General features: G+C 41.5%; 1 protein-coding gene across 2 annotated transcripts; it reads left to right on the forward strand.

Annotated features, from left to right (window-relative positions):
* The first annotated feature begins 1,331 nt into the window (after positions 1-1,331).
* nectin4a (nectin cell adhesion molecule 4a) lies at positions 1,332-18,683 on the forward strand. 2 transcript variants are annotated; one of them, XM_084344581.1, is made up of 11 exons: positions 1,332-1,713; positions 5,968-6,165; positions 6,835-7,002; positions 7,705-7,983; positions 8,623-8,740; positions 12,405-12,559; positions 12,672-12,831; positions 13,239-13,314; positions 13,761-13,823; positions 15,619-15,810; positions 15,946-18,683. In XM_084344581.1, the coding sequence occupies exons 1-11, from the start codon at positions 1,659-1,661 to the stop codon at positions 16,333-16,335; spliced, it is 1,854 nt and encodes a 617-aa protein (XP_084200707.1). In that variant the 5' UTR covers positions 1,332-1,658; the 3' UTR covers positions 16,336-18,683. The 2 variants fall into 2 exon arrangements, with proteins under 2 accessions (XP_084200707.1, XP_084200708.1); XM_084344582.1 differs by having other exon boundaries at positions 15,949-18,683.
* Positions 18,684-19,179: the final 496 nt, after the last annotated feature.

Consider the following 19,179-nt stretch of genomic DNA (forward strand, 5'->3'; position numbering starts at 1 on the left):
TTTACAATAATGAAAACATTGCAAACCATTATAAAGGCGAGTAGTGAAGTCACACTTTCACATTAACAGTATTGCTGGTGATTTCATCTTTGTACAAATGCTGGAATAATTGAATAATTGTATAGGAACTAAATTGTTATAAGGCACGTAAACTTAATAATTTAAGTACCGCTGAATTAATATCAAGTTTTGTTTTGAATCATTACAGAATTTCCTCAACCTGTCTTCATGAATTCAGGCGACTTAAAATGTGAGCACAGCCCCGACACCATCACTCTTTTTTAATTGCAAATAGCTCTAAATGTGTTCCAGTTTTGTGCAAGATGGTAGATGGTGAATATAGTTATGGTAAAGCCATATGGCCAGGATCATGCTCTACAGTGAGCAGTGTATCCTACACTCCACAGGATGGCAGTGAAGGTGTCTTTGGTGAGGACCTTACCTGTTTATACTCAAACATATAACACACATTACACACAGACTGCTGTTAAGGTTTGTATGTAAACTCCTGCTTGTAGTTCAAATAGAGCCGTACACAAACCTATTACTAAATGTTTAACTGGCTTATTAAATAATGTTGTCTCTGTTGAAACTGGTTTACAAACCTGTCTGCTAGATATAACGTTTATATAGGGAGTGGTAAGCCTCCAGTCGTAAGGTAAATAAACACAATAAGACATGAAAGCAATCATTTTCTGACGGTGGCTTGACTCCTGTCTTGTAAAGGCTTTTGCCTGTTGAGATTAAATCTGTGTCACTGATTAAAAACCTGTTTGACATGTAACCAATAAAGGAAAAAAAGGTGGTAATGTGATAATGGGGAAAAACATATAGTCTAATGTACTATTATTGATGCATGAGCTGGCTGTACATGACAGCATTCAATTATACATAAACCATCAAATGTCTTGATTAAAAATGCACATTGGTTCATTCTTAGTTATCAGAGTTAGATGTCTCTGTGTTTGTCATCTTTGCTGGTATTTGTGTAGATCCCTTTTTGAAATTAAAGGATCAATTTGTTTTTTATCATAAGGGAGGAGGTATCTTTTGTTTTGGCGTCAGCCTGTAGTAGCCTATTATAACACACGGCCTGTGTCATTTGGAGGCAGTTAAAACTGGCTCTCCGTGCCTGCTTTTCACCTGCCTCTCCTCTGAGCAGAGCAAGTAAAGACGAGAAAATAACTGTCATGTTGCCTCAACCAAACCGGAATGGTGACTTTTGGTGCAAACGTGTGTGTATCTGCGTGTGTGTGTGTGTGGGAGAGAGGGAGAGGGAGAGAGAGAGAGAGAGAGGTGAAGCACAAACAGGTGTATCCCAAACAGGTAAAGCTGCGCCTTCTTTTTTCGAAAGGACAATTATGATGGCTTGTGCGTGACAAAGCAACAGCTCACCGAACTAAAAAGGACTTTTATTCTTCACAAGGACTGAGTTTATACAACTATAACTTTGAAAAGGGAACTGGTACTGAAAGAAACCCTCAACCACCACCACCACCACCAAGGATGATCTGGCAGCACGAGGCATGAAGCTGTCTCAGCGTTTCATGCATGACTGTCTGTCATGATTTAGGATACTATTACCTGGACTGATGAGCTCTATTTCAGCGCTGAAATTGTCCTAACTTGTGCGCAGTTAACAGTAACTGAAGAGGAGAATGACATCCCTGCTGAACACACTCTCTCTGTGTCTCTGTGTCCTCTGGATCTTTGGTAAGATGGCTTTATGTGTGTCTGTCCAAAGGGATATCGTGTAAAAAACTCTGGAATTCTTTTACAGTATGTGTCTGTTTTTATCTGGTGTTGGAAATTATATTCTTACAGGGCTGTACTGTTTTTATTCAACAGTGAGTTTGTAGTTGTGTGCCATTTCATCTCAGATATGTATTCTTACAATGCTCCTGCCTAGTAGGCCTACTCCCTAATGCCATTTCAACAGACTGGTTTTATATGTGGTAATGTTTGGAAGACCATGACATGTAGGCATGTACAATGTGGTCTCAAAAGAAAAAAGACTTCTGCATCAGTGACCTTTAGTTTTCTTGATTATCAAAGCTGGCCAATAGCTGGCCCACAGTATCTCATGCATAGTCATACGCCGAGGTCTGTACACCCTGGGCATGTTGCCAGCTTTTCACTGGGATAGACTTAAGCTGGAGGAGTGCGGTTCAAGAAAACACTTGTGGCGCTGTCTGATATTTCAGGAAGAACAGGTTGCTGTTGATCAGTTCCCCTCCTGTCGGATTCAGAGGGACTGCACTGGACCCTCCTACTGTGTGTGTGTGTGTATGTGTGTGTTGCCAAAGCGTAAATGTTTGCACATGTGACAAATGCAGGACGCCTTTGCCTCCTAGCCTCAAAAAAATATTTCTACTGTGCTGTTGTACATTATAACACAATGTTATTAACAAGTATCAGTCAGGTGCCGATCAGATAGGTAAATTCAGGATTGTATCTGGCGAAATACGCATCATCAAACAGGGCCAGGCAATGATAAGAGTGAAGCATAAAAAGAAAGGCAGAATAGGCAGTGTTATGCCAGTAATGCAGCGCAGGCAGATTCCACAGTAGGCTTAAACCTCAGGCTGACAACACACGCATACGCGTTCATGGAAAAACACACCTGTCTGTTGAGCACACTCATCACCTCTGATGGTAAATTTATGAATCACGTCCTACCCGCCGACATATCTGAACAGAGTCCCACAACAGGTATTGAATCAGCACCTGTGTGAGACTGACACTCATGTGTCCCGAGACTGTGAACTTGTGCTCCCATAAAAAGCTATGTTCTTGGGTGACTGCTTGGTATGTCGGATGTTTTGCAATATTACGTTTCCACAGAAATCAGTGTGGATCAACGTCATCAGAATCATCCACCATGTTCTGTTGAAACATGAAAAAGAGATCTTATTGATAACAGTGTTGCCAAAACTGTATTAATACTATGCCAGTGCTACAAAAGAAACAGAAAGAAGAGTGTGCCAGAAGGTTTTTTATTGCTTTACCATGTTCTGGCTATTTAAAAGACACATTTTATGCTCACTTTCAGGTTCCTAGTTTTATTTTGGGTTACTACTAGAACAGGTTTACATGCTTTAGTAATCAAATCGGGGGACAACAGAGCATAATAGGCCCTATTTTACTTTACTTACTATTTTGACTGTCAAATCACCGGTCATGTTAGCAGCATATCTCTATGTGTGGCAGTACTGGACGGTCTGGACTGAAATTTCACAACAACTTTTAGATGTTTGCCAAGACTTTTTGAACCGACATTTTTTTTGTACATTCATGGTCCTCGGAGGATGAATCATAATGACTTTAGGGATCCCTTGATGTTTTCCCAAATACCATCACAGATTCGTAACTGTGGTTTTGTGTGAAGTGCCTCAACAGCTATGAGCCATGAAGTTGATGCATTCACGTCCCCCTCAGGATAGATTGTAGTAACTTTGGCGATTGTTTCTTTTTTCAATTCAATTTTATTAATTTTTCTACCTCGTGCCATTATCAGATCAATGTTTGAATTCCTCAAATGCTTTGGTTTGACCAGTAAAACCACTTTCCCAACCAACTCAGCTGTGCGTCGTGGTTAGCGCTAATTAGAAAGTGGTAATGCTGGAAGTTAACGTCAACAAACTAAACTAAGATGGTGAACATGTGAACCCTTAGCCTTTTAAACAGAATGCTAGCGTTAGCTACTGTAGTTTTCTTGTTACAATTCTGCCGCTATTACTTGCAACTGAATGGTCATCTTGGACTATTTAGATACTTTCAGCAAATTCTACATATTAAAAAGTCAAAACGTTCACATATAACAGTGAAACTAAAAGTGTATTTTAAGTTATCAGTAAAACTAGTTAGAGCTACAGCACAATACATGGTTTGTAGTAGAAAACAATGAGAATCAGTCATTTATGCCCATAAAGGTGCAATGTTTTACTGATTAGGTCATCTTAGAGGCAACTGGTGAAAAGGCCAGCCATATTGTATTTCAGCTTTGATACACATGGTCTGCCATGTTGTGAATTGATAAATCATTAGTGTTTGCGAGTAATCCATTTGCTGCAATTCATTTCCCATGCAAGCTGTTTTCACTTTCGACAGGGTCATCGGTATCAGGAAACCACTCCTTTTGACAGTAAATCAATCACCAGCAACATGAGCCCACTGCCAAGAGCAGCAATAAAATCATACACTGTGATGATGAATCACCTGTTCAGGCTTTCAGATGGCATATGAAAACATTACGCTTGTATGCATTATTTCACAAAACTTCATTAAATGTTGTGTTGGCAATTCTATGCGCAGAGAAATATCCCCCTGAGTGATTCAAACAAACTTAACTCTTGCGATTTCTTATTACCCATAAAACCCAAGTTGCAGGGATCAACATCTCGTGACTGTGTATTCAGTAAGCGTATGCGTGATTGCTCGAGGACAGCACAAGATAAGCCGACACCTTGTAGTCTGTCCACATCAAACAGTAGAATTTGATCTGTGGACAGACAGAAGAGGAGTAAAATGAAAATATGAGAGAGATTCGTGTCAGTGTTTGTAGTTGACAGTGATAGACACACAATGAATAGTGTGTGTCGACTGTGTTTATGTCCCATGTGTTTCCGGAGGCCTTGTTGAACGTCTGGTTCTGTCCAGACGCTGTGGTAACGCTCTGTAGGTTTGCTTTGGGAGCTTATCTTGAGCAACTAGTTAAGCGACATATCTTCACTTGTGCTTAGCTCTTGTGATAGACAACCTGTTCTCTCCCTCCTCCCTCTTTCCTGTCTTCATTCTGTGTCAACTCTTTGAACCCCATCTGTGCTTTTCTTCCCTGAATTCAAACCTGAGGCTGGATTTGTATAGGCTCTTGGTACACGTTGTGATATTTCCACAGGACATGCTGGCACTTCTAGTCACAAACATTAAGAAAAACTACACTTAAGGAAACAATGGAAACCACTCACCTCATATTTGTCTGTTTGATTTAACGCCACAGACAGCAATCTGTTAGCTTAGCATCAAGACTGGAAACAAATGGCAACAGCAAGCTAATAGTCCGGCAAACAGTCCCCCATAAAACCACTCGCCTAGTTGGTATTTTTACCGTCGCTGACTGAGAACCGTCATCAGCGTTTGTTTTTTATGGGTTGAATAAAAGATTTAATCTACCAAATCAATTAGGGAGATTATATGGTAGGTGTTTACCTTCTGTCTGAGCCGGGCTGGCTTGTTCCCCTTTGTGTTAAGCTAACTGAAAAGAAAGAAAATAAGCATTAGGCTACTTCCCAAAGGTTAGCTGCTTTTCATGGTCACATGTTGTCTGCAACTAGCCTACGTCATTCAAATATAACACTCTTCATTATTAATGAATTGGAAACTATCAACCGCAGGGTTTGCAGGAAGAAACCATGATAGTTTGTGTTGATTGTGACACTGTTGATATCTGTTAGGAAATGTGTAGCCAGATCACAGATTCTTCAAAGCAAAAGCTAGCTGACAGGCTAGCATCAATGACAAAGCAGAAGCTCAAATCAAAATGTGACTTGTTTTCATTCATAGCAAAATAGCCACAGACAAGTAGCCTATAGCTACAATTTGAACTTGAAAGGTCAACACAGACAAATTAGGTTAGACGGTGGCGAGTGCACAGTGCTTTGTAATTTGAAGCTTCTTCCTTGTATAGCAACTCTTAAGCTAGCAAAGAAGAGCGGTTTTCTTTTCTTTCTCCTAGAGCTATGGTAATTGTAAGTCACCGGCCTACAGGTTCATGTTAGAGGTCAAAGATCATTGTTGCAGTGTTGAGCTCAGCTGCATGTGCAGCGTCACTGGATTGCACATGCATAGCATCTAGCCATTTGCGTCACCTCTGGAAGGACTGGTGTCAGGCGCATTATCTCTTCCTCTCTACATCTCTTTAATTTCTTATGACACTGTATTTACCTAGCTTCCCTTCTCCTCTTTTAGTTTCAGAGATACAGGGAGACTTTCTGGACCTCCCTACAAACGTTCCCATACGCTCCCTGGCAGAAGAGGAGACCGTCCTGTCCTGCCGCTACGAGCCGAGTCCAGAAAATGTCGTGGTGCAGGTCACCTGGTATAAAGAAAAAGCTGATACCACCAAGGATCAGATCATCACTGCACACCATACGAATGGACAGACAGGTCAGTTGTCAGTGTGGGTCAAGTCACGATCACTTTACATCCTCTGACGCACACTTACAAATGGTTTATAGAAAATATCGTCACACTGACTAACTTCCTCTTTCCTCACTGTGAGAAATTTCAGTCACTCACACTGAGCAAACTTTCTATTCATATTACAAGTTGATCTGACATTTTGATTTGACCAGTGTTGGTTGGAGGCTTCTTGTCTCTGCTCATAGATCTAACAGAGCTTTAAGGCTTACAGTGTTCAACAATCATCTGAAAGTGTTAAATGAACTATGGACTACGAGAGACGCTGACATTTCTAACTGCGATATCACAGGAATATTTCAAGGGTGCCAAGACTCTGGTCTTTGTACTGTTTATTTTTGGTTCTCTTTAGCTTAATTTGTGGTGATGTAGGAAGCTTATACCACTTGTGAGTGTGAGGCATGCTGCATAAGACTGTGAGCTAAACACTCAAAATGTAAATGGGACTTCAAGGGTGCAGGCGTTGGTATGGAACTGAGAGTGACAAAAGAAACCCTGGGGTCTGTTATGAACTCGCTGGACTTAATTTTTTGTGTCACATTCTCCCCAACACGGTCCTTCAACTCTCTCCCTCTGCATCTCTCTCCCTTCCTTTGCCTCTCTCCCTGCTTTTCCTCCCTCTCTTTCCGTCTGCAGCGTTCGGGTCGTGGGCTCGACGCGTGCGCTTTAAGAGCAGCGACCCCACCGAGGACTCATCCCTGGTCATCATGAGCACAGATGTTACTGATGAGGGGAATTACATCTGCCACATCAGCACCTTCCCTTCAGGCAACTTTGACAGAAAAATGTCACTCATCGTGTGGAGTGAGTTTCCTATCTCATGGCTCTGCTAGTTTAAGTTTGCTAAAGCAGCAACAAGAGTGCTAATATGATGTAGATGAATGAAAACTGATAGTAATAGCAAAAGTGTATCAGGCCACAAAAGGAAGCGATATGACAGTCACGGGCTGTTTCATAGTGTGCTTGATTCACATATACTTAGAGGCGAAAAAGGATTTTTCCCATGTGACTAATGATGTAGTGACACATAATGATAACTAAATAGTTACCTAACACCTTATCTGTCAGTAGTTTTTCACACGCTAAGTTAAGCATTTGATACACTTAACAATTGACCGCTCATGACCCTGCTTCATCTGGACTACATTCAGTGAATGGTGTTTGATGAGATTTAATTGATAGTAGCCAGGCAACAAATGCAAACGACCCAATAACTATCATCACATTCTTGTTCAAATGTTGCCAAACAGTGATTGGTGCATTGAAATACACGACATCACCTTTCTCCAAATGTCAAAACTAGTGAAAACAGCAAAAATACAAATCATTCTCTTTGAAATCCGAAAACTGTGTGCTCATGTAGGATCAGTCACTTTTAGTAAGGAACTGATTGAGAAAATGTGCTCGCGGGGGCCTAAAGATCACTTTAAGTCTATAGGTGCATACACCACTACCTGCTATGTGTATTTACTTATCATCATTATCACACTTTGATCCCCCCTCCAGCCAATCCCATCTCCTCCCTGGACCCCGTGACTCTGGTGGAGGGTCAGTCCTACAGACAGGCTGCTTCCTGTCGCTCTGTTGCCCGCCCGCCTCCCCGCCTCACCTGGGACACCGACCTGAATGGCCAGTTCACCATTCGCACCTCTGACAATGGGGCGGTCTCCTCGTACTACTCCCTGCACCCACTGAGGAGCATGAATGGCAAGAAGCTGGACTGTCTGGTGTGGCATCCGACTTTTTCAACCCCCCGCAGGATCAAATACAAGCTGGTGGTGCACTGTGAGTATTTATCAGAATTATACAGAGGCAGGGTAACGTTATAAAAAAATCAAGGGTTGATCTGGTTCCTTGATTGTTTCCACATGTGGACATTCTAATCCACATGTGGATGCTTTTTTTTTATTTTCACATGAAAAATGTTTTGTTCACATTTAGAAATAGCCAGTTGCATATGGAAATGTGTGAAAATGTGGATTTCACATGTGAAGAAGCAAATGTTATGGGTCTGCATGTGCCATGTTTTGTTTCCACATGTGGAAATTTGATGTCAGTAACATATTAACAAATGTAATTCACAGCTGAAAATGTAGTAGAATTTTCATTCTTATGTGATCAAAGTAAATCACTTGTGAAAATGTCTAGTTCACTTTGTTTTTCTACTTCAGATTTATTTTTATAAAATGTTCAATCCACAAGTGAAATTTGCCATTTCACATGTAAAAAGGCAAATTTCACATGTGACATTTTCATGGGAACCAAAAAACACTCGTGCAACCAAAGCATGGACACATGTAAAACATGCAAACTTCACTAGAAGTTGTCCTTCATAACTGCTTTAGCTAAAAGCCCGAACATTCAGCATTAGCTACATTTGATTTGTTGCCTCTTTATTCAAGCTGGTATTCTTCCTCCTCCCAGTCCCTCCACATGCAGAGGTGTCTGTCTTCGACAAAGACTGGTCCGTGGGTAAGGAGAATGCTGCCCTGAGGTGTGTGAGTGGAGGAAACCCCAAACCACAGAGTTTCACCTGGATCAGGTAGAGTAAGACCCGCCTCCTGTCTCAGGCTGTCTGGTCTCATGTGACTAACTGTCTGATGTGTCTGGTCACTTTTCTCGTAACTTTGGGAATAATCATACCAATTATTTTGCTGTGATTTCACCAGTCAAGAGTGCAAATGGGGTGTTCAGGGGAGATGCATTCAGGTCATCCTCAGGGGCCAAAGTTACGACTTACAATTAAGTTACGGCAGTCATATCAGCTCCCACGTTTGTTTTGAGGATTTTCTCCTCTGCTGAGCTTCTGTGTGCAGTGACTTAAGTGGCTTTTTCAACAGAACAAAACTGGAAAGTGGATTTATTGATTAGCTGATAGAGAGGAAAGTAATTGCGAACTATTTTGATACTCGATTCATCATTTCACTCATTCAAGCTTCTTCAGGAGTCTTTAGATTTGTTTGAGCAAATGAAGCTATTTGAATGTCACTTTGGGCTCTAGGAAATTGTCGAGAAAGTTTCACAATGAATACTGCATTGTATCTCAGATCAGTCACAGGTCTGTTTCAAATTTAAATCATGCAAACCATGAAGAAGACTAGCATGCAAATTTGAGTAGCAGCTGCTAAAGTACTGTATTTTTGAATCCAGGTCAGGTTAAAGTTACAGTACAGTGTTTGACAACTAGTAGGGTTACAGAGTAATATCTTAATGAGTGTAAGAGTTGTTTATTCACAGTCCTGCTCACGGTTTCCTCACAATCTGTCAATGGTATTCCACTGATTGACAGTTTTGCGGCGGTAGTGCACAAGAAACATAGCGATGTGCCCACAAATGGCGGTGAGGGAGACTGCTAGCAAGTAAACATACTCAAAAAACAGGCTGTGAAAAAGTTTACTGAGGAAGAAAATGCACTAAATGAACTTGTTGGATCTCAAGGATACACACATTGTTTTTCAGTGAGGAAATCTGAAAGTTAAAGGGCAGCTTTAATGTATAACGCCTGGTCACTTACAGCACATACTGAGTTGAAATTGAAACAACTTTTTACAGTGCATTGTGGGGGTGGCTCTCCACCCTTTTTTACACGTCCTAACCAAACAAGCCCTGACATTGTCACCCTCTGATGCTGCTGCTGAATGGAAACGCATTAAAAAAATTGCGTGTGTCTTTTTAGAATGCGGCACATCGCTGCCCAGCTTTAATCCCAGCTGGGGGTTTGACTTTAATGCCTGACTTCTTCTGCTTGAGTCGGGGTGCGACAACATGTTTGTCTCGAAGAAAAGTAAAAAAAAAATGTCAGCCATGAAAAGTGACTGAAAGAGGAATGGCTCCCATGGAAAAATGAGAAGTGACAGTTAGGCCCCAAGGGAGAAATTCCTTACACACAGATAGAGCGAAGGTACTTTTAAAATATAGGGAAATGTGAGTAAAATGTTTGGTGAAGTTTCTTCAGGTTTCAGTTGTTTTTGCCAGATGATGATCTACATATTAGTTGGTGTTAGTCACAGGAACACACCTTGGGAAATGAGTTTTTGTGAGTAAGGCTTATCAGACACACGCCATGCATGTAGCATACACCCTCATGAGCGCACACACACACACACGCGCGCACGCACACGCAGAGCCAAGCAACCATTAAAAATCTCTAGTTTCAATCAACCTCTTCTTACTCGTGCACGCGTTTCACATGAACACACACACACACAAATGTGTGGCAGCTGCAGCAGCGGGCGAACCTGTTGGCTTTGTCAATAAAAGGCGGCAGGTGAAGTAATAGCTGGTGTCACAGTGTCATGTTGCGGCTTGTGCAGCGAGCAGACAGATGAGACAGTTTCACACGAAGGAGGGAGGAAGAGGGGGATGAGAAAGAAAGGGAAAGGGATGAGCAGCTCCTCTCGAGAGAGAGAGAGGTGAAGTAGTGGGAGCAGGTTGGCATAGGTGCTGGGGTGAGGCGAGGGGCAGCGAGAGGAGGAAGAGGAAGCAGAACGTGTGGATTGTGTGAGATGTTATCATGAAGGTGTTGCTATTGCGTATGCAAAGCAGACGGTTCCTCTTTCCTGTTAGCGCCGAAATAAGCACAACTGTGCACTGTGCAATGTACGAGGGCTAGCGTGGCCTCTGTGAACAGAAACTCGGGTTTGTTTCAGTGTGTACTATGCGCCTATAATAATAAGTACACCCTGCATGTCACGGTCGATATGGGTTGATAATGTTCACAACAACAGGCAGACATTAAGGTCAAGTCTGTCAAGTCGGATTAAATCGTATACGCTCAAAACAACAACACTGAGGCAACACCCTGGACAGCGTTGCTCATCGAAAACATTTTCCCTGAGTCATACTGCCAGGAACTGCGAGGTGGCTCCAAACAATTAATGGATAAACTGTAAAAAAAAGAATATATTAAAAACATTGTAACAGAAATAAAGGCAGCTTTTGCGACTCTCTCACACTGATGGATGTTGTGTAAAACCACCAAACATTAAGGGAAGGTTTCAAAATGTTTTGTTAAGATGCAGACGGCGATGCTTGATGTTTCCCTAGTAAGCTCGAAAAATTAAGCGGGAAATGAGTGGAGAAATACACCACCTACAGCAATGTCGACTTCTCCAGGGACTGTGCGCTAGTTTTAAACGTGGGTGAGGAGTTTAAACAAGAAGTGGGTTATATATTTTCTCTTGATGCGAGAGTGTGGGGGAGGGCGTTCAGAGATTGAGTCTCTCCAGATAGCACGTCATTTGTCACAACCTTCTGCGCTTTATTCTGCATCTCGCCAGAAATCAGAAGTGCATTCAAGTGAAATGTGTCATCTAAAGTGAATTCTCTGTGAGAGTCAATAATATTCAGTAAACAGGAAAGACAGATTATAGATATATACTGTAGATTGATTTTATTTCCCCCCAAAGGCGAACCTTGTTACCACAGTAACAAGTGTGAATAATGTGTGCCTCACTATAGATTTACACACAATAGCATTAACACACCTGTACTGAAAACATAGTGTGTTCCTGTGAGTGGAACGCTTTAAGATGTGAGCTGTGAGATCTGCTGCGACTTGTTCTTGTAACAGGCAGCACGCTGAGGAAACAGGTTGAGCAGTGTTATCGATTGAAGTATGCTTTTGAAAAGCAGTAACAGAAGCCGGAGGGAGACGGCGAGCATCATTTTGCTCTGTTGTGTGATCAAAGCTGAGTGATTATCATCCCATGAACATGCAATGGATCGGATTAAACCTTCTGACATCACAAACCTCGGTCAGCGTCAGATCGGACACACTATCGCTCAGAAGATCAGACCTAACCAGATTATAACCAGAGAGGAAGAACATTATGACTTATTACTTATTGGAATGATATTATATTGATATTGCGTATGTCACTTTTATTTTGTATGTCACTTCCTGCCACAACAAGAATAAGAGAAATCAAACAGTAGAAACAAAATACTGGTCTTCTTACTTATTGTATGTGTGTATATACACTTTGTTTAAGTACATATGTGTGTGTGTTATTTTTTAAAATGCATCTATTTCATTATGACTGTCGATTTTATTCCAGTAACTATTATTCACCTTTTTTTTCTCTTTGAAATATAGTACAAAAATTGGATGATGCTGACAACATTCATACAAACGAGAAATGAAACCTGGTCACAAAATAAGAAATCCATGTGTTAATCTAATGCACTGTGTGTACTGTTTACAGAATGGGTGGAGAGTTGCCAGAAGGTGTGATCCCCCACCCTAATGGAACACTTGCTTTTGGGCGACCCCTGAGCTTGTCAGACGAAGGCATCTACCAGTGTGTGGCGAAGAATGAAGTGGGAGAAGGAAAGGCGGAGGTGGAGATTAAAGTGACAGGTAGACGACAGCACTGTCAACATCACTAAGACTTGTCATAATAACATACGCTGTGACGATAGATGTATAGACACATCTAATCCTGCTTCCCTACGAACTCTCTCCTTCACAGAACCTGACGAACAAGGGCCAATGATGGAAAACATGTTGATGATCATCGTGGGTGCCGTGGCCGGCGGTCTGCTCATCTTGATGCTCATCGTCATCATCACCATCACCTGCCACCACAAACGGAAGAACAAGAAACTGCAGAGGGAGCTGACTGAGAGGAAGTATGTCGAGATAGCATCATGTTTAATTAAGATGAGATAAGATGAGATGAAAGTGTAATGATCTCCTCGGGGAAGACCGCGCCAATAAGAATAACTAAGAACGGAACAAATTCAGGCTATTAAGCATGTTAAAACCGACAGTTACAACAGTAGAGCGTGTTCGGTAGAATTGGAGTAGCGTAAAGTGTGAAATTCAGTTAATAAATGACTGCGGAGTGTGCAAAATAGCAGCTGAGACGAGGACACTAAGATAGATATTTATGAAAACTGGATGAAGAATGAAAAATGTGCAGTATGAACTACATTCAAACTTAAAATGCTCAAGAAATACACATAATTCCCAGCGGAAGTCTGTCAATGTTTTCATCATTTAAATATCTTTTTTCTCTCTGCCTCTTGTTTCTCAGGGAGGAAATAAGCACTCTCTCCAGGCAAGCTTCTTTCAGGAGGATGAACTCTATCAGTACAGATCCCAGAGGAGCGGTACTGTTGCTCAACTATTCCTTTCACACTGAATGCATACACTGTCCTACTGCAGCATCGTCTTTGAATGTTTTTCCGCTACGTCTGCACGACCTGATTCGGGCTGTCAGACTTCCTGACACCGTTGATCAAAATCAGTAGACTGCCGGTCCCATATGTTTCCCCTTTTTTCAAGGCCTGTTATTCAGAAATGTTACTATAATGAATACCTAATACTGTGCTCTATAACCACGAGTGGAGCAGTGGCAGTCAGATGCCAAAGTTGTCTGTCATCAGTCATTGCTTGACCTACTTTATTTGTCTTCCCACGAAAACAAGTGAGGGGGTTTGCAAGTTCTAAAATGATGTTAGACATACAGACTTACTTTAAGGTTTTGGCAAAGTTTGAGTTTGTGCTTATTCTCAGTCCCACATCTAATCCAGCCCTCTGTTTCTTCTCATTGCAGACGGAGGAGAGCATCCCTCTGAGGGTGGAGGGAACCATAAGGACCAGCCTGTCTTCCCTCGGGGTCAGTCTACGTATCTATCTATCTCTGCATGCAGGGCCGGGGCCGGGGACTGAGGCTTTACTGTCCAGATTCTGAGCTTTGACATTTCAAATCTGAATGTAGCACATCTCAGATATTGATAATAATAATCACACATAAGACCCTTGAGCTACTTCTATGCTTTTTCCCCCTGGGACTTTCGTTTCTATGGCGTTTTCATTTCTTAAAGCATCTCTATTCTGCTCGATCCTCAATGGTTCTTAATGGAAGAGTTTGACATTTTTGGAAAGGCGCTTTATTGTCTTTCTTGTTGAGAACCATATGAGATGATTTATTGCACTCTGGTGGTCTGTCGGTTAAATACGCCAGCTGCCAGTTAGCTGAGCTAAGCAAAATTGTGGTTTACATGAGGTCTCATAGAAATGACGAGACACCAAGATGTCACTGCGTCCAACCAGGAAATGTTTAGTCGCTTCCTTTAACTACCTGGCTGTTTCCTCTTTCACATCTTTATTCTTATCTGTAACCGACTGCTGGTTGTAGTTTCATATTCAGCGTACAGAAGTGAATGTGGTTTAATCTTCAAGAGTAAAGTGAAGACGCGTGTTTCTCTAAATGTCAAACCTTCTCTGCAATTTACTCTACAGTGTCCTGTAATACTCATCATCATTCCATCGTGCATTCCAGTTCACAATTACTGGACTTTTCACACATTTAGCTGCTCTGCTAAAACCTTACAATTTTCAGTGGCTTTTGTATTTGAGCATTACTCTTCCTGGAGCGAAGCTACAAATATAAGACTCAGAAAGGAGATTTTAAGAATCTTAAACAATGGTCCATGATTTCTTAATAATTTCCTGGAGAGAACTATGCAATTTGGTATTAATTATAGGAAATGAGAACTTCCATTTTAACCCAAGTAAAGAATCCTTTTTCATTTATTATCTTTCTTTGTAGACAAAGTTCACATTTTTGCACGTTTCCTGGCCCCCAACACTGACTCAAACACTTCTTAGGGAATGCTATCAATGAACTAGAATACATTAATTGGAACTGTTTTTATTGCTCACAGCGATGATAATTTCCAAACCACATCGTTATTTCTAAAAAAGCCTGTTGGAAATTATTCCGAAATGTCAGAGCCATAAAAGTGTTATATAACTCTGTTTTATTTATGGTAAAGGCGAGACTGTAATGTTTTATAAAGGGCCACACAGAGTTGCTACCACCATTCAGCCTGCCAGCAGCAGCTGTCATACTACTTTTTAAATAACCAATGCGGTGACACAGATAACAATTTTAACAATGTAAGATTTCACCATCAGTGGCAAGATGTCAATCATCAGTTTCAGAAAATGTTAAAAGCAATAGTTCAGTATTTTGGGAAATACGCTCGTTGAGAGTTATTGCGCTCAGCCAAGAAATAGTCAGGCCCTAAATACTGCAACATGTTTTTTTCCACAATTCAATATTATTTATTGATTAAACAAACTGGATATAAGTGATATAACTGCTGTTAGGTAGATTTGTAACCTTTGGACAAACTAGCTGTTTCCCCCTGATTCCAGTCTTTATGCTAATCTAAGCTAAGATAACTTGATTAAGAATATCTCTCAAAACGTTTAACTATTGCTTTAATTCTTTAATTTGCATTAGACCGAAATGAAGTAATCTCAGTGTGACATGGCCTGCTTTAACACTGCTCTATCACTAAAGTCACTTTGATTTAGATTAAGGGGTGCGAAAGGCATTACAATCCATTTACCTGATCATTGTTTGTGTGAATACTGACCTGAGTCTCTTCCTGCGCTGACAGGAGCAGGCGCACTACCGTGACAGCCGATCTACTATCTCGGGCGGTGGGCGGGGGGGAGGAGTAGCGTTTGACTCTCTGGGAAGACCAGTCCTGCACAATAACTCACGGAGGGGGAGAGACCGGCTTCTGGATAGAGACGAGGAGAACCGACTCAGAGTGGAGACATATGTGAGAAACAGCACTATGTCTTTGGTAAGTGTGTCTTAGTGTTCTTCTGGGCAAGTCAAAGCCTGAATTCACCAAAAAGTGGAATGCATCTCACCCAGCTTTGCATACTTAACTCATGGTGACGCAATTAAGAAGTGTGTCTGCACTGTGTCTTCGCAGCAGGAAACTCGTTTCCACCCTCCTCTCACGCCGTCACCCTTCCCGCTGATACAGGCAACTGAGATCGTAAGACAGCGAAATGGCAGTGCCCTCATCCCAACAGACGGGGGTTCACGGCCCGGAAGTGTCGCCAAGAATCACCAGCCCCCTCCTATGAGCTGCAACTATCCACCAGTAACAGATGATGAGGATGAAGTGGATGAAGGTTTGGGCGGTCCAGCCAGTCAGGAGCATCCTGACGACCAAGACAGCGAGACCAACAGCTCGCAGCGGTCCGAGGCTCACAGTGCACGGCGCTATCAGCACACTAATGGCACACTCAGGCCCAAACCCCTCACCAATGTGGTCAGTCCCCATGCCACCATAATCCACAAGGCCCATATAGTTTAACAGGCAGCTGGAAAACAACATGTGGAACTGCCGGCTTTGGTCTTGGAAGGGGTTCGAATGCAGATACGCTGGCAAGGTTGGGTCACAACCTGGAAAACCAGTTTGTGGTTATTATCAAAAATCTGCACCTTGACTACAGTGCTGCATCTTCTTTATTGTTGGGGAACATGGTGCAATAGAACAAAGTCTTAAAGGAAAAATCTGCTCCAAAGCTGGACAACTCCCGGATCTCTGCCAGATGTTTGGTGACGTCTGCGATGCGTTCCCCCGCATTACTGGCGCAAGCAAAGACATTGTCGCAATATTTCCAGTGCAGCTATTACAGCGTTTAATCACCGACAACACTTCTCGCTCCTCTTTCGCAATACAGTATCTGTTGCTCTAACAGGTGAATGCAGTTGACGTCCCTTTTGTGGGGTTTTCGAAAGCACTCAGGAACACGTACAGTAGGAAGTCAAGAAATGCAGGAGAAGTAGACGGACCCGTGAGAGTGTTGGTTCATCAGAAAAGTCGATTGCAACACATCTCTTAGAGGGTGGATTTTTACTTCAGTGGTGTTCAGAGTATCACTGCGTCTGTGTTAAGTTCCCTTACACAACACAGTTTGGGATCTGATCCAAACCATGGGCTCGTTCCTCTCTAGCCACACCTGCAACATGCATACCTCCATATTGTCTGACTGCCCTCGTTCCTTTGACTTAAGTGCTGAGACAGTTTGGATCAGATAAAGACTTCCTACTGCCAAAACATGACTAGTTTCCTTAACATGTAGTGGTTTGGCGATCTGTAACTTTGTACAAATATACAAATGATTTCCTTTTTAAAGAATATTTTTGTTAATTGTACAGTAAATTAGCATATCAACACATGCAATATATCCATTTTCTAGCTCCATTTTATTCCCCTGTCCTCACCGACCTCACATCCGTTCCACACCTTCACACAGATAGTAGATCAATAATCTCTATACGTTGCTCCTATGCTGCGAGGATGAAAGCTGAAACGCTGATGTCAGACATGCACAAAGACACTAAATAAGGTGGGATGCAGATATGTTGTGTACTGTCATGTACGCACACACATACACAGTGAATGAAAGCTGGTAAACGCTGCCAAAAGTTTGTTACATACATTTTAATTTTACACTTTTTTTTATGGATTCACGTGTTACTGGATTGCTTGATATGCCGAATGTTGTGAACACATACTCTTACACCAAAGACTATGGAGCCTGCTGTTCTTTTCTGACATCCTACACTGGAGGCTGCTTTTCCAAGAGGAATTGGACATGTGCTGTTACAGACTCTTAATATTGAGGCAAAACCGAGCGTGTATTGTTTATCTGTGTACAACTGTTTTTTTAATTTCTTTGTTTATAAGTGTTTTGAGTATTGTTGTTGGGTTGTGTTACAGCCCAGATAAGGGGAACAATGTGCCATCGGGGGAATATTAAAAAAAAAAAATCTCTTTTGCTTGTTTTGGCAAATATGAAGTATTATTTTGTTCTTTGATTTATGTTACCTTCTGTACATATCGCTTTATCCGACTCAAATGCCAAAAGACATCCGAGTTACAAATGTTGATTTAAGAGATTGCTGCCACTTCTTTGGCAAAGGTGATGTTACGTGTGATACCTGCCACCACCCTGACAAGAAAGAGCAGCAGATGAATGGTATTATGTTTGAATGTTGGTTGTATTTGTTGTAGACAGCGCCCCCTGATGTGTACTGCTGGAAAGTGCAGGGATCTCATTGAGCCTACAAACTGCAATACTATGGAAGATGCTGCATTCCACTGTGATTTTGGAAAAAAGGTTCCTTCCAGATTTTCATTTATTTTGGGGGCTTTGTTTGGGTATAAGCTTGTATTGATGGGTGAAAAACAAATGTGCATGGTTTTGCTAAATGTACACAAAAAGACAAGCTTATGGCAGAAAAATATTGTCCGGACCATCTTAATACGGGGTACTTTCGCTGATAATTATTCTGGTTTGCTGGGAAATTGTCTGTTGAGACTTTTGTGGAAATGTTTGCAGGGAAGATCTGGAGATTCAGATTAAACTGCTGAGGGCAAAAATGAGCTGTGGGTCCTATTAACCCACCTGTTCCTTCAACTGTAGGTGCATTACAGTCTGTTGAATATCTCTAGCAACAATTCCACTATTAGTGTTTTTCCATGGGCCCAGGTTGGTCCACTTTAGCTGCATGAACCTACTTATCACAATGGGAGAATGTACAGTATATAGCCTAAACAAGACAATCACATTTTGTCTGTAGGGTCCTTGGCATGAACAGGTCTGCCACTGTTGTTTTTAAAAAGGTCAGATACATTAATAAATAAAAACATACATAAACAAATTTGACTCTGCCCGTAAGTGTGTAATGAATGAGGTCATGCATGAGGGGGAAACATATCTCCACTGTTCAAAATCAAAAAGAAAGCTGTGGCAAATAAAGAGGCAGTGGTGGCAGTCTTTCTATTAGCCCTGTCCTTTTTAAAAACACTTTTGTTTTATATAGTAAATAGGGTTGTTCACTCATTATTTGCAGACAATAGGGCCAGCTGGAAGTGAGTGGGGAACCTCTTCTATGTTTACACGCTACTTCAAAGAGCTCTCGATAAGATGATTGAGTGGGCCAATGATAGGGTCTACATAATATCCATAGACAACTAAATAAATCATATTTGGAATTTAAAAGTTATTTGACAGCCTGACATGGGAAAATATGTTTAATTATAGTGAAAAAAAAAAAGTTCTTTGGTGTGTGGCAGGATCTGACTGAGAGGCTAACAGAGAGTCAGTGATGATAACATACAGTTTAGAGGAATGATAAGATCAGTTAT

Source organism: Pagrus pagrus (genome assembly GCF_965226575.1).
Source record: "Pagrus pagrus genome assembly, chromosome: 22".
NCBI classification, from domain to species: domain Eukaryota; kingdom Metazoa; phylum Chordata; class Actinopteri; order Spariformes; family Sparidae; genus Pagrus; species Pagrus pagrus.

Excerpts from the sequence above, each read along its gene's own strand:
- nectin4a (XM_084344581.1), top strand. The coding sequence starts at position 1,659 with ATGACATCCCTGCTGAACACACTCTCTCTGTGTCTCTGTGTCCTCTGG. Across the intron at positions 1,714-5,967 it reads CTGTGTCCTCTGGATCTTTG|TTTCAGAGATACAGGGAGAC; the intron begins GTAAGATGGCTT and ends CTCCTCTTTTAG. Across the intron at positions 7,984-8,622 it reads ATACAAGCTGGTGGTGCACT|TCCCTCCACATGCAGAGGTG; the intron begins GTGAGTATTTAT and ends TCCTCCTCCCAG.